At 58.2% G+C, this 13080-nt stretch overlaps 1 protein-coding gene across 3 annotated transcripts in view; it reads left to right on the forward strand.

The window, feature by feature from the left end:
• The window catches only part of RADIL (Rap associating with DIL domain), an 81458-nt gene extending 72577 nt beyond the window's left edge, over positions 1–8881 (forward strand). For 2 of the 3 annotated variants that reach the window (XM_033195111.1, XM_033195112.1), the window contains exons 10-15: positions 3322–3472; positions 5310–5545; positions 6008–6350; positions 7673–7812; positions 8217–8356; positions 8505–8881. In XM_033195111.1, the coding sequence (XP_033051002.1) occupies positions 3322–3472; positions 5310–5545; positions 6008–6350; positions 7673–7812; positions 8217–8356; positions 8505–8607 (1113 nt within the window). In that variant the 3' untranslated portion in view covers positions 8608–8881. The remainder of the gene's footprint in view (positions 1–3321; positions 3473–5309; positions 5546–6007; positions 6351–7672; positions 7813–8216; positions 8357–8504) is intronic. The other variant, XM_033195113.1, reaches the window with a different exon arrangement.
• Positions 8882–13080: the final 4199 nt, after the last annotated feature.

Raw genomic sequence — 13080 nt, forward strand, 5'->3', positions numbered from 1 at the left:
ATACAAAAATTAGGCAACTACGCAGGAGGCTGAGACACATGAATCACTGGAACCCAGGAGATGGAGCTTGCGGTGAGCCGAGATCACGCCACTGCACCCCAACCTGGGCGACAGAGCAAGACCCCGTCTCTAAATAAATAAATAAGATATAAAATACTCCTGAAAGGGCAGGTTGAGCTGAAGGAGTCGGGTGCGAGGAGCGTGTCTGCAGGGCTGGAAGTGGGGCGGGACCTGCCGTGGTGCCCGGACGGCCCTGGGGGCTCCTAAGCTGCCCCGGCCCACGTTCTGGTTCTTGTTCTTGGGGCTGGGTACACAGGCGTGTTCCTCGGGGGAAGCTGGTTGGGTTGTGTGTGTCAAATGTGTGGTTTTCTGTGTGCACGGAAAGGAGGCAGCAGCGATACTCAGGATCTCTGCCTCTCCCTGCTCAGCTGGGCGGGGATATTTCTAGAACGTTGACAACAGGAGTTCTCCTGGCTGGGGAAACTAGGCCAGCTGAAGGCAGGAACCTCGTGCTGGAAAGGAGGCCCCAGCCTCTCACCCAGCTTGGCAGCCCGGCCCGAGCGCCCTTGCAGGAGATGGTCAGGCCCGAGTCGGCAGGGACAGCCCAGGGAGGCTGGGGACAGGGCCAAGGGTCTTCCAGAAGCGGCCGGGCCTCCCCACGCTGAGGCCGGGAAGCGCCCGCCCTGCGCCCGGCATCCTAAGCAGAGCGTCTAAAGGAGACACAGAGAGACGGTGGCGTTGGAAGGAGCAGACCAGGGCCACGGGCTGCTGCTTGTAAAGGGCCAAGCTGTGAGGACTTCGGGCTTTGCGGCCGCTTCTGTCTCTGTCTCATCTCCTTCTTTGTTTTGTTCTTCTCAAACCCTTTAAAAAGGTGAAAACCATTTCTAGCTTGGGGGTCCTATAAAAATAGGCCTTGCTGGCCCTAGTTTGATGACTCCTGAAACAGACAATTCAGGGAGAAGCTTAGTGAAAAAGTCACTTATAGCCTCATAAAAATAAGACAAGATATATCGTATCCATAAAATAATAATAAGATTCTATCCATGAGAGAACAAGAGGAGTCTTGGAAAATCAAACTGTGGAAGCAGAAATAAAAAGCTGTGCAGCGGGTGGGAAGAAAACTCCCTGGACCACCAGAGTGGAGGGTGAGGAGCGGAGAGAGAGAGGGCGGAGGGATGCGGGGGTAGGGAAGGGAGTAAGAAGGGAGAAAAAGAGACAGGGAGGAGAGGGGAGAGAGGAAGGGGGGAAAGAGAGCAGGAGAAGGGAGGAAGAAAGGGAGAGGGAGGAGGAGGGGAGAGAGACGGAGGAATGAGAGGAGAGGGAGGAGGGAGGGGAGAGAGACAGGAAGGGACAGGGAGAAGGAGAGGGAGGAGGGAGGGGAGGGAGAGGGAGGAGGGAGGGGAGAGAGACGCAGGGAGGGGAGAGAGGAGAGAGAAGGAGAGGAGGAAGGGGAGAGAGATGGAGGGGGAGAAGGAGGGAAGGAGGGAGGGGAGGGGAGAGAGAGAGACAGAGGGAGAGAGAGGAGAGGGAGGAGGAGGGGAGAGAGAGACAGGGAGAGAGAGGAGAGGGAGGAGGAGGGGAGAGAGTTCTGTTCCCTTGAAGCTGATCTCTTGGCCCCAACCTCTGGCCCCCTCTGACACCAACTCTGGACCAAGCACAGAAGTGGGAGTAGAGAAGGTTCTAGGAACTCACAGTCAAACAGAACCACCCGTGGGCAAACCAGAGGCTTTCTTGATGTGGTGGTGGGGGCTGGCGGTGTTGGAGGAGGACATGCCAAGGCTAGGGGGCGGCCAGTGCTGTGCCCTCGTCCCTCCCGCACGATGCCCGAGACACCGATTGTCCTTCAGTGTGGACATCTGGTAGCCACGGCCCAGGCCCCTGGATGTGGGCAGAAAAACACATGGGAGAGAAACAGAGAGGAAGCAAGGGTGAGAACAGAGGGGACCCATCAGCGAGGCCAACATCCAAACAGTGGGAGTCCAGAAAGAGCCAGCAGAGGGGCGGAGGGCACGGGGAAGGCAGGTGCAGGCAGTTTCCAGAGCCGCACATCAGCGAGGAGGAGCTGCTACCAAGAGTGGGCTTGCGCCGAAACTCAGCATCCCAGGACTTCAGGACGATGGGCACAGAGAACCCACAGCCTTCCAGACAAGAATCGGTACAAGGCAGATCCTGGAGATCTGCACTCAGGATGCTTTTGGATGAGCAGCACAGGAGTCACAGGACAAAGCAGCACCTGAAGAATCCAAATGGTGATGTCCTCTGACCTGGAGTTCTGTGCCAGCCAGATGACCAGTCCAGGGTGGAGGTGAAGACAGTTCCAGCATGCAGGGCAGCCGTTTTCCTGCGATGCGCCCCTTTTGGGAAGCTACTAGAAGATTTATTCCGTAGAAACAGGACAAACCAGAGAGCTGAAGAAATGAATTCCAGAAAATAAGAACTGGCTGGGAGCCGGGGAAGGGAACCCCAGAAGGATGATGACAGAGGTCCCAGGGGGCCGCAGAGGCTGTTTCATTTTCTTGAAGGAATCCACCCTTTCCTTGCGGTGTAGGCTTTTTGTCTTGCCTAAAACGTTTTCCTGGGCCAGGCGCAGTGGCTCATACCTGCAATTCCAAAACTTTGGGAGGCTGAGGCAGGAGGATCACTTGAGCCCAGGAATTTAAGACCAGCCTGGAGTTTGAGACCAACATAGTGAGACCCCCATCTCTACAAAAAAAACCCCAGCTGGACATAATGGTGCAAGCCTGTGGTCCCAGCTACTCGGGAGGCTGAGGTGCAGGATCACTTGATCCTGGGAGGTCAAGGCTGCGGTGAGCTATGATTGAGCCACTGCACCCCAACCTGGGTGACAGCGTGAGACTCTGTCTCAAAAACCAACCAACCAAACAAATGCTTTCCTTGCCTCCTAGGAGTCACCTAAATGATGAATGCCCCTGCCTTCCAGTCAGGTTTTCAGCCGACTTGATTGACTTCTTTTACACTGTTGGAGGCAGGAATCTGATTTCACTGTTCATTTCCCAGTAGTGGTTTCTCTGGTTGGCGGCCGCCATGTGAGGCGGGCCCTTGCTTGAGGCAGGGGTGGGTTCCCTGGGCAGGGGGTTCCCGATGGCACCGGCCGGCCTCTCCCTGGAGCAACTGCGCTAGGAAGTGCCAGGGGTGAACTGCTGCAATGACACTGTCCCTCTCACAGATGATCCCTGGTGGGAGTGAGGACCACAGGGCCCCTCAGCTGGCTACCCCCAGGCTACCTGTGGAGGCCATCCCTCCTTGGGCTGGGGTCTGCACCCAGAGACCTGTGACCATGAGCTCCTTCTTGTCACCCAGATGAGCTGGACAGCCCTGCGGGCCGCGTTCCCCGCCCTGAGCCCAGCACAGCTGCACCGACTGCTGACTCACTACCAGCTGGCCTCGGCCATGGGCCCCGTGAGTACCTGGGAGCCGGGGGCCCAGGACAGCCCCGAGGCCTTCAGGTCAGGTAAGCTCTGCCCCAGGGCAGGAGAGGGCTGGGGACTCCAGAGACTCGCCCTGAGGCTGAAGGCAGCACACTCTCATCCCATGTGAACTGGAGTGTGGGGGCCCTCTCTCCTGGGGACCTCCCTAGAGAAACCTCCACCGGGAGGACCCCCTGCCCCCTCCACCACCTGGGGATCCAGGGACCTCCTCTGCGGGGGAGTCAAGGAGCCGAGAGTCCGTGCCCAAGTTCCAGACTCCAGGCTCAGGTCCAAGGCCCCCTCGTTCCCTCACGGAGCCGGAGGATGGGGCCTCCCCGTGTTGTGTGGCTGCCCAGGAAGGGAGCAGCAGCGGCACACAGCCGTGGGGAAGCATCCCTGAGCTCGTGAGCCATGTGTGTGCACACGCATGCACACGTGTCCATACGGAGGGGTCTGTGTGCATATATATGTGTACACACATACATAGGGGTGCATTTTATTTTATCTTTTATTTATTTATTTATTTATTGAGACAGAGTCTCGCTCTGTCATCCAGGCTAGAGTGCAGTGGCGCTGTCTCAGCTCACTGCAACCTCCGCCTCCCAGGTTCAAGCAACTCTCCTGCCTCCAGAGTAGCTGGGATCACAGGTGCTTGCCACCATGCCTGGCTAATTTTTCTATTTCTAGCAGAGATGGGTTTCACCATCTTGGCCAGGCTGGTCTCGAACTCCTGACCTAGGTGATGTGCCCACCTCAGCCTCCCAAAGTGCTGGGATTACAGACGTGAGCCACTATGCCCGACCAATGATGCATTTTATTGCTTGATTGATCGAGACAGAGTCTCGCTCTGTCACCCAAGCTGGAGTGCAGTGGGGCGATCTTGGCTCACTGCAACCTCTGCCTCCTAGGTTCAAGCGATTCTCCTGCCTCAGTCTCCCAAGGAGCTGGGATTATAGGTGCGTGCCACCATGCCTGGCTAATTTTTGTATTTTTGGTAGAGACCAGGTTTCACCATGTTGGCCAGGCTGCTCGCGAACTCCTGACCTCAGGTGATCCGCCTGCCTGGGCCTCCGAAAGTGCTGGGATGACAGGTGTGAGGCACCGTGCCCGCCAGGGGTGCATTTTAATGTGAGATTATACACACATCTCCCATCATTCACATTACGTATAACACATCAACAAAACAGAGTACGGGATGGTGGGAGGCACAGACCCGACGGGGCCTGGGGTGCCGTTCCGCGGCCCCCGGTCACCTGGCACTGGGCCTGGAGAACGTCTCTGAACAGGACCCCTGGCTCCACCTGACACCTTCTAAGTCCTCCCTCCTCATTGATTCATTTCGGTGGCCTGAATTCTGTGCTAGGGGCTAGGAGCTCGGCATGCACGCACTCTCCCGTCGCCTGAAAAGTGCTCGCGTTCCAGGGGACAGAGAACAGCCCGCACACAGGCCATTTGTGTCCCATGATTCCTACAGGGAGGCAGTCGGCTCCGGCCCTAGCAGCACCTGGGAGGAGCTTGCGTCCAGCTCAGTGGGGCTGGGGGAGCTCCAGTTACCCGGGGACACCATTGGAAACCAGTGAGGCAGAGACAGACCCAGTGCAGAGCCGCTCAGTGGTGCAGGAGGGTTCCTGGCTACAAGGCCTTGTTCTCAGTCCTGAGCAGCTCAGACGTCACACCGGGTGGTCAGGGAGGATTCAGAAGGGATGAGTCCTAGGGTGGGGCCAGTTACTGTGGCCAGGATCCCAGCCTCCTGTGTCCACAAGTCAGGGGACTCAGAGCTCAATCTGCTGGCCCCTGGGTTCCCACACGGTTGGGCGGGGTGGCCTGGTGAGGGAGGCAGCTTCTCCTGTGGCCATCACGGGCATCCTCTCTGCCCCACAGAGGATGTCCTGGAGTCCTACGAGAACCCCCCACCCATCGTCCTGCCCAGCGAGGGCTTCCAGGTGGACTTGGAAGCCGACTGCCTGGACGACAGCATCTACCAGCACCTGCTGTACATCCGCCACTTTCTGTGGGGCCTGCGGAGCAGAGCCAGTCCCGGCAGCCCTGGCAGTGGGGCCCCCCAGCCAGCATGCCCCGAGGTACCCGGGGAGGGGACCCATCCAGCGTGTCTCAAGGTACCCGGGGAGGGGGACCCAGCAAGCGTGCCCCAAGTACCCAGGGAGGGGACTCATCCAGCGTGCCCCAAGGTACCCGGGGAGGGGGCCCAGCCAGTATGCCCCGAGGTATCTGGGGAGGGGGCCCAGACAGCATGCCCTGAGGTACCCAGGGAGGGGGCCCAGACAGCGTGCCCCCAGGTGCAGGAGGACCGGAGAGGGCCTGGAAGCTGGGCTGGGGACAGCTGGCCAGAGCTCTGGGAACCCGAGGAGTCCTGGTCCACCGCAGGCCGTGCTTACCGATGGCGGGGAAGCCCTTTGCCTCTTGCACGTCTCAGGCTGCACAGGCTGCCAGGAGTCCTTTTCTGACCTCTGCCCCCGCAGCCTGGCGGCCCTTCTGCCTGCAGGCTGCCCAGTTGCCCGAGTGCTGTGCCCACCGGGCCACCTCTCCTCTGCCTGAGCTATCACCCTTCCTCTCCCCAGGGTATGCACCACGCGATCCCTGATGGGCATCCAGAGGCCCCGAGCTGCCCCCTGGCTTCCAGGGACCCTGGCCCAGCAGCCCGGGAAGCTGCTCCAGAGCGTACTCTTCCCTTGAGGGGGGCTCCCTGGGCACAGGCACCCCCTGGAAGGCAACCCAGCCGTGGGGGCTCCCAGGCTGGCCCCCCGCACACAGACTCGTCCTGCTTGCTCACGCCTCCCAGCACTCCACTCGGCCCTGAGCCTGGGGACCCCGACTGGGCAGAGTCCAGCGGCCCCTGTGGAAAAGCGCTCCCAGAAAGGCAGAGGAACGGACCCAGCGGCCTCCGGGGTGCAGCTCTGGAAGGTGAGGCCTGCCTGGTGCTCAAGCGGAAACCCACCCCAGACCCACACAGCACCGTGATGGCCCGTCCCCTGGGGTCATTCCACCCTTGGGGTCCTGGCTTTCACTACCTGCCCCACAGACACCTGCAACCTGGGATGGGGCCAGATGGAGAGGACTCAGGGCAGCTCAGCCCCCCAGGAGCTGGGCCACACGGTCGCTTAGTCGCTGACACGTCCTGGGCAGTTACTCACTGTGATCTGGGAGAGAAAGGGTCCAGGAAGCGGCTCAGAGTCACTCCTGCACCGGGTGGAGGAAGGGATGTCTGAGCCAGTGGAGAGGATGTGCTGGGGGGAACCCAGAGGTCTTCAGGGAGGAGGTGGAGCTGGAGCCCTCTGGGGCAGGGCCTGTGTGTGCCTGTGTGTGCCTGTGTGCTTGTGCGTGTGGATAGGTGTGTTCACAGGTGCATGGGTGTGCTGGTGCGTGTGTGCATGTGTGTGCGTGGATGTGCTTGTGTGTCCATCTCTGTGTGCCTGGGTGTCTGCCTGGTGTGCACTGTGTGTGCATCTGCGCATGGGTGTGTGTGCATGGGCTTGCTTGCACGTGTGTGCATGGTGTGCATGTATGTGTGCATGAGTGTGCGTGCGCAGCCGGGCTAGGCTGGGGAGGGCACTGAGGGTGAGGCAGCCCAACCAGCCCTGGCCTTGTGTGAGGGGGTTGGGTGTGCCCTGCAGGAGTGAAGTGTCCTGGGTGCGTGTGCAGAGTTCAGAGTGTCCCCTGTGGCTTGGGGCCACTTGGCAGAGCTGGGTCCCAGGCAGGCCACCTACTCAGGGGCACAGTTCATCTCTGACCCAAGTGCCCCCACGGCGGGATCGCCATTACGGAGAGGGCAGCAGCTGGTGGCCCTCAGGGCAGGTGCTTGGGCTGGGCTAGGGCCTGGGGCCCCGGTCTGGTCAGCGGTGGGAACCCTCGGGGTGCACATGGTCACATCTGGGTGTGGAGGGAGGAGGAGGAAGAAGGGCAGAGATTGCTGAGGAGGCAGCACAGAACCACTTGGGGCCCTAGAGCTGGAAAACAGCCGTCCCCCAGAGGCGCCAGTGTCCTGGGGCTGCGAGGGGCGGGGACTGAGGTGCTCCTTCAGGGGACGTGGGGGTGTCGTTCACAGGCAGACCCCGACCCTAGTGTCTGGGTTGCCGGTCACATTGTGCCTGAACAGTGTCTCCTGGGAGCCACAGGAGGCCGTCCAGTCCCTGACCTCCTGCGGAGGCAGCCAGGCCAGGACATCCTATTCCTCGTCCTGACTCCTGGCGCCTCACTCCCACCCACCTTTCCCGGCCCCCACCCAGGAGACTCTGCAGCCCCTGAGGACGAGTCCCCTCCAGCCCCGTCCAGTCGCAGCTCCAGCACTGAGGACTTCTGCTACGTCTTCACCGTGGAGCTGGAACGAGGCCCCTCTGGGCTGGGGATGGGCCTGATCGACGGGATGGTGAGTGGCCCAGGACCCCCGCCCCACCCCCGTGCAGGCTGCCTGGCTTCTCCCGTTCATGGGAGCCTGGCTGCAGCTTGCATGGCCACATGGCTACAGGAAGGCCTTCGGGGAGGAGAGTGGGGTGGTCCCTGCAGCTGAGACTGAGGACCTGGCCTGTCCAACGGCCATGTCCCCGGGCCTGCTGTCTCTTGCCTCTGTCCTCAAGCCTTTGGGGTCTGTCCTGGGCCTGTGGGGACAGTGGTGTCCACTGCTTTTCTGGAGGGACACGTGAAACCATGCGTGGGCCTGGCTGGATGCCACGTAGGGGCCTGTAGGTGCCAAGGGAGGGACTGCGGGGGTCCTCGCTGGGGACAGTGAGAGTCAGGGGCCTGCAGAGCTCTGAGGCCTGTGCTTGTCCCCAGCACACACGTCTGGGCGCCCCCGGGCTCTACATCCAGACCCTGCTCCCGGGCAGCCCCGCAGCAGCCGACGGGCGCCTGTCGCTGGGGGACCGTATCCTGGAGGTGAACGGCAGCAGCCTCCTGGGCCTCGGCTACCTGAGGTACCCCTACCGCATGCACGCCCCGCCCTTCCTCCCAGACGCCCTGCTCAGGGGAGGGGACCTGGGGTAGCAGGAGAGGCCCGGCTGCACCCTGTGGGGCTCCCCTGGTGCCCTCCTGCCCACCCCCCACCTCTGGCATGGATTTCAGAGCCGTGGACCTGATCCGTCACGGCGGGAAGAAGATGCGGTTCCTGGTTGCCAAGTCTGACGTGGAAACAGCCAAGAAGATCCATTTCCGCACGCCCCCCTAGGGGGACGGCGAGGACACCCCCACACTCCCCAGGCCCGGTCCTGCCCGGTGACACGGCGCTTCCTCCCGCCTTTGTCCCTGTTTTGTAACTGACCAAGTCGGGTCCCAGGTGGGGAGCCTCACCTTGGGGACACACCTGTTGATAACGTGCATCTCAGTGTAGGTTTTATTTATATGGCAGATGACGCGACGTTGTGATATTTGTTACAGAGCTTTTATGTTTAAAGACTTTAATGGAGAAGTACGGATTCAATAAAGTATTTTTCCCGTTCTTAGAGGGTGGCCTGCTGGGGTCTCATCTCAGGGAGCAGGCGTGGGCCGCTCGGAGGGGCTGCAGGCCTGTGGCCTCTGCCTGCCACCGGCACGGGAGAATGCAGCAACTCTGTCATCAGGGGATCATCTGAACCGATTCTCCCTGCCCTCGCCCCGCCCAGACACAGGGCACTGCCGGAAGCAGCTCCAGGAGCCCCTCACAGCTGGAGCAGGGACCAGACCTGGCACAGAGGCCGCTGGGCTTCTGATCCCGCTGCTCAGCACAGGCCCCAGAGAAAGGTCTAGACACCCAGGGGTTGGAAAGTGGATAGGCCTGATGGTCTCTGAGGCGCCAAGCCCACCCTGGGCCCTGCCTCCTCTCTCAGGACTCCTGCTCCCTCCCGAGTTTCTGTCCCCTAAGAAAGCCACCAGCTTGGCCCTAATACCAGGCTGGTGGCCCCAGGCCCTTAATACTTGCCCTCCGGCCCTAACCCCGGCAGGAGGCCCGCGTCCCTCTCCACCAGCCAGCTGTCCGTGCGCAGGGCCGGCCTTGCGGTGACAGCGCGGGTAGCTGGGCATCTTCAGCAGGGTCATCAGCTCCGTGGACTGGGTGCGGGCGGCTTCCGCGCCCTCCTCGCTGTGGTGGAACTGGTGGCCCAGGGTCATCTTTGATGGCAACAGAGAGACCCTGGGGAAGAGGGTCCCGGCCAGTCAGTTGCAGATGCTCCCCTCACGGGGACAGAGGTCCGCGCGGGGTCCCCAAATTGGTGTCCTGGGTCCGTCCCAGGCCCTGGGCCTCGTGCAGCCCCACGCTGCCCCCTGGTGTGCGCTACTGGGAGGTGCAGCGCGTCCACCCCAGTTCTGTGTGCGGCACCCCATTGCGCCTGGCTCCAAAAGGCGACCACTGCCAGGTTCCAAAAATACTGGATAAAATATATATATATAATGTGTGTGTATATATATTTAAGATGTTATATATAAAATAATTTTATAATAATTTATATATTATATATTATATGTAATATATTCATATCTTTTATAAATATTTATTTAACTTTTTTATGAGACAGAGTCACGCTCAGTCACCCAGGCCGGAGTGCAGTGGTGCAATCTCAGCTCACTGCAGCCTCCGCTTCCCAGGTTCAAGCAATTCTCCTGCCTCAGTCTCCTGAGTAGCTGGGATTACAGGCACATGCCACCACGCCTGGCTAATTTTAATTTAGTATTTTTAGTAGAGACGGGGTTTCACCATGTTGGCCAGGCTGATTTCGAACTGACATCAAGTGATCTGCCCACCTTAACCTCCCAAAGTCCTGGGATTACAGGCATGAGCCACCGTGCCTGGCCTTGTTCTCTTTCTTTTCCTAGAATTCCCACAGCGTGTGTGTTAGCACTGCTGAGAATGTCTCACAGCTCTGGACCGTCTGCGTTTCTGGACCTGGTGCAGATCCCAGGATCCTGGACTCTGATTTGATGCCTTACAGTGGAAGGGGGTTGAGTATATTTTTTATGTGGGAGGGGTGTGGACTGTAGTGGCCAGAGGAAAGAGAGTGGCAAGGCATTTCCAAAAGTGGCCACCAACAGTTCCTCCCACAAAGAGAAGGGGCTTATCTCTTCTCTGCAATATTCTCCGACCTTCTGACTTGCTCCGAACAATAGGATGCAGCATAAGTGATATTCTGGGACTTCCAAGCCAGACTCACGGGCCTTTGGCTTCTATTTTCATGCTCCTGGAACTCAGCATCCATGGAAGGAAGTTCTTGGCTTCAACCCAAGGAAGGGAGGCCCGGTGAAGTCCGGGAGGCCCCCAGCCAGCCCCTGGCCGCTGAAGCGCCCAGCTGAGGTGCAGGACTCTTGAGGGCTGCCACTGTGTGTGCTGAGCAGCCAGGCGAATGCAGTCCCATGAGTGATCCCACGGACACCACGTAGAACAGAACGACTTCTCAGCCGGGCTCCAGACAATCCACACACTTTGAAAAGTAACACTTCTTATGGGTGTTTTGTTTTTTGGGTTTGTTTGTTTTTTTTAATGGAGTTTCACTCTTGTCACCCAGGCTGAAGTGCAATGGTGCAATACGGCTCACTGCAACCTCCGCCTCCCAGGTTCAAGTGATTCTCCTGCCTCAGCCTCCTGACTGGGATTACAGGCACCCGCCACCACACCCAGCTAATTTTTGTATTTTTAGTAGAGACCGGGTTTCACCAGCTTGGCCAGGCTAGTCTCAAAACTCCTGACCTCAGGTGATCTGCCCGCCTCGGCCTCCCAAAGTGCTGGGATAACAGGCGTGAGCCACCGCGCCCGGCCTGTTTTTGTGTTTTAAAAGCATTTTATTTTGACATAATTATAGATCCAAAGGCAGCTGCAAAAATAGCAGAGTCCCGTGTACCTCCACCGACTTCTCCCACTGCTGCATGGCAGCAAAACCTGAAAACTGACATTGACTTGTTACTATTAATATACCAGTTATGCTTTGTACATATTCAGTTGTCACCACTTTTTAAATTAAAATGAAATTCACATACAGTTAACTATTTAAAGTTATAATTCAATGGCAAGTAGCACGTTCACAGTGTTATGCAACCATCACCACTGTCTAGTTTTAAAACATTGTTGTCACTTCCCAAGGGGAAAACATACCTCCCCATTCCCTTCTGCTCCTAGGCCCTGGCAACCACGAACCCACTTTCTGCCTCTGTGGCTACACCTCTTGTGGATACTCCATGTGTTATCAGAAAAGGGTCCTGATTCAGACCCCAAAAGAAGGTTCTCGAACCTCGAGCAAGGAAAAATTCAGGGCAAGTCCATAAAGTGAAAGCAAGTTTATTAAGAAAGTAAAGAAACAAAACAATCGGCCAGGTGCAGTGGCTCATGCCTATAATCCCAGCACTTTGGGAGACCGAGGCAGGACGTCAGGAATTCGAGACCAGCCTGGCCAACATGGTAAAACCCCATCTCTACCAAAAATACAAAAATTAGCTGGGCATGGTGGCACGCGCCTGTAATCCCAACTACTTGGGAGGCTGAGGCAGGAGAATCACTTGAACCTGGGAGGCAGAGGGTGCAGTGAGCTGAGATCGTGCCACTGCACTCCAGTCTGGGTGACAGAGCAAGATTCCGTCTCAAAACAAAAAAGAAAAAGAACAATGGCCACTCCATAGGGAGAGCAGCAGCATGAGCTGCTAGACTGAGTAGACTTATAGTTATTTCTTGATTATATGCTAAATAAGGGGTGGATTATTCATGAGTTTTCTAGGAAAGGGATGAAGATTTCCCGGAACTGAGGGTCCTTCCCCTTTTTAGACTACATAGGGTAACTTCCTGACGTTGCCATGGCATTTGGAAACTGTCACTGCGCTGGTGGGAGTGTCTTTTAGCATGCTAATGCATGATAATTAGCAGCTAATGAGCAGCGAGGATGACTGGCGATCACCATGGTTGCTGTCTTGGTGCAGAAGCTGCACCCGTGGTTGCAGCTTCTCTACAGCATCCTGTTTTATCAGGAGCGTCTCCGGGACCTGTATCTTGAACCTGTACCTTGCGCTGACCTCCTGTCTCATCCCCTAAGAACGCCTATCCTCCTGGGAATGCAGGTCTCAGCCTGGTTTTTACCCAACCCCTATTCAAGATGGAGTTGCTCTGGTTCCCAGGCCTCTGACATGAGTCATGCAGTATGTGGCCTTGGGTCTGGATTCTTTCACTTAGCATATAATGTTTCTAAGCTTCATGATCTTTTCTGTAAATCTGAGACTATTCTAAAATTTCAACGTTTATTTTTTAAAAAAGTTGAGAGCTGGTGAGCTTTGCCCCTTTCCCAGTTGCCTCCTGGAAGCCACCTGGAGGCCGCTCCTCCCTGGGCTGGGGTCGTGCCTTCGGAGGCCTGTGGCCATGAGCTCCTTTTTGTCACTCAGATGAGTAGGACGGCCCCGCAAACCACACTCCCCGTCCTAAGCCCGGCGCAGTTGCATGGGCTGCGGACTCAGCACCAGCTGGCCTGGGCGGTGGCCCCATGAGTGTCTGGGAGCTGGGAGCCAGGACAGCCCCGACGCCTTCCGGTCAGGGAAGCACCACCCCAGGGCAGGAGGGGAGCTGGGGACTCAGTGGGAGACTCATTCCGAGGCTAGGCTAGGGGCAGCCCCGCGCTCTCTGAGCTTCAGGATGGGCCCAGCAGCGCCCCCACACCCCCTGCTGCAGACTGGGTCGTGCACCGCGCGGGGACGCGAT

Source organism: Trachypithecus francoisi, unplaced genomic scaffold (assembly GCF_009764315.1).
Source record: "Trachypithecus francoisi isolate TF-2019V2 unplaced genomic scaffold, Tfra_2.0 Lachesis_group4, whole genome shotgun sequence".
Taxonomy (NCBI): Eukaryota; Metazoa; Chordata; class Mammalia; order Primates; family Cercopithecidae; genus Trachypithecus; species Trachypithecus francoisi.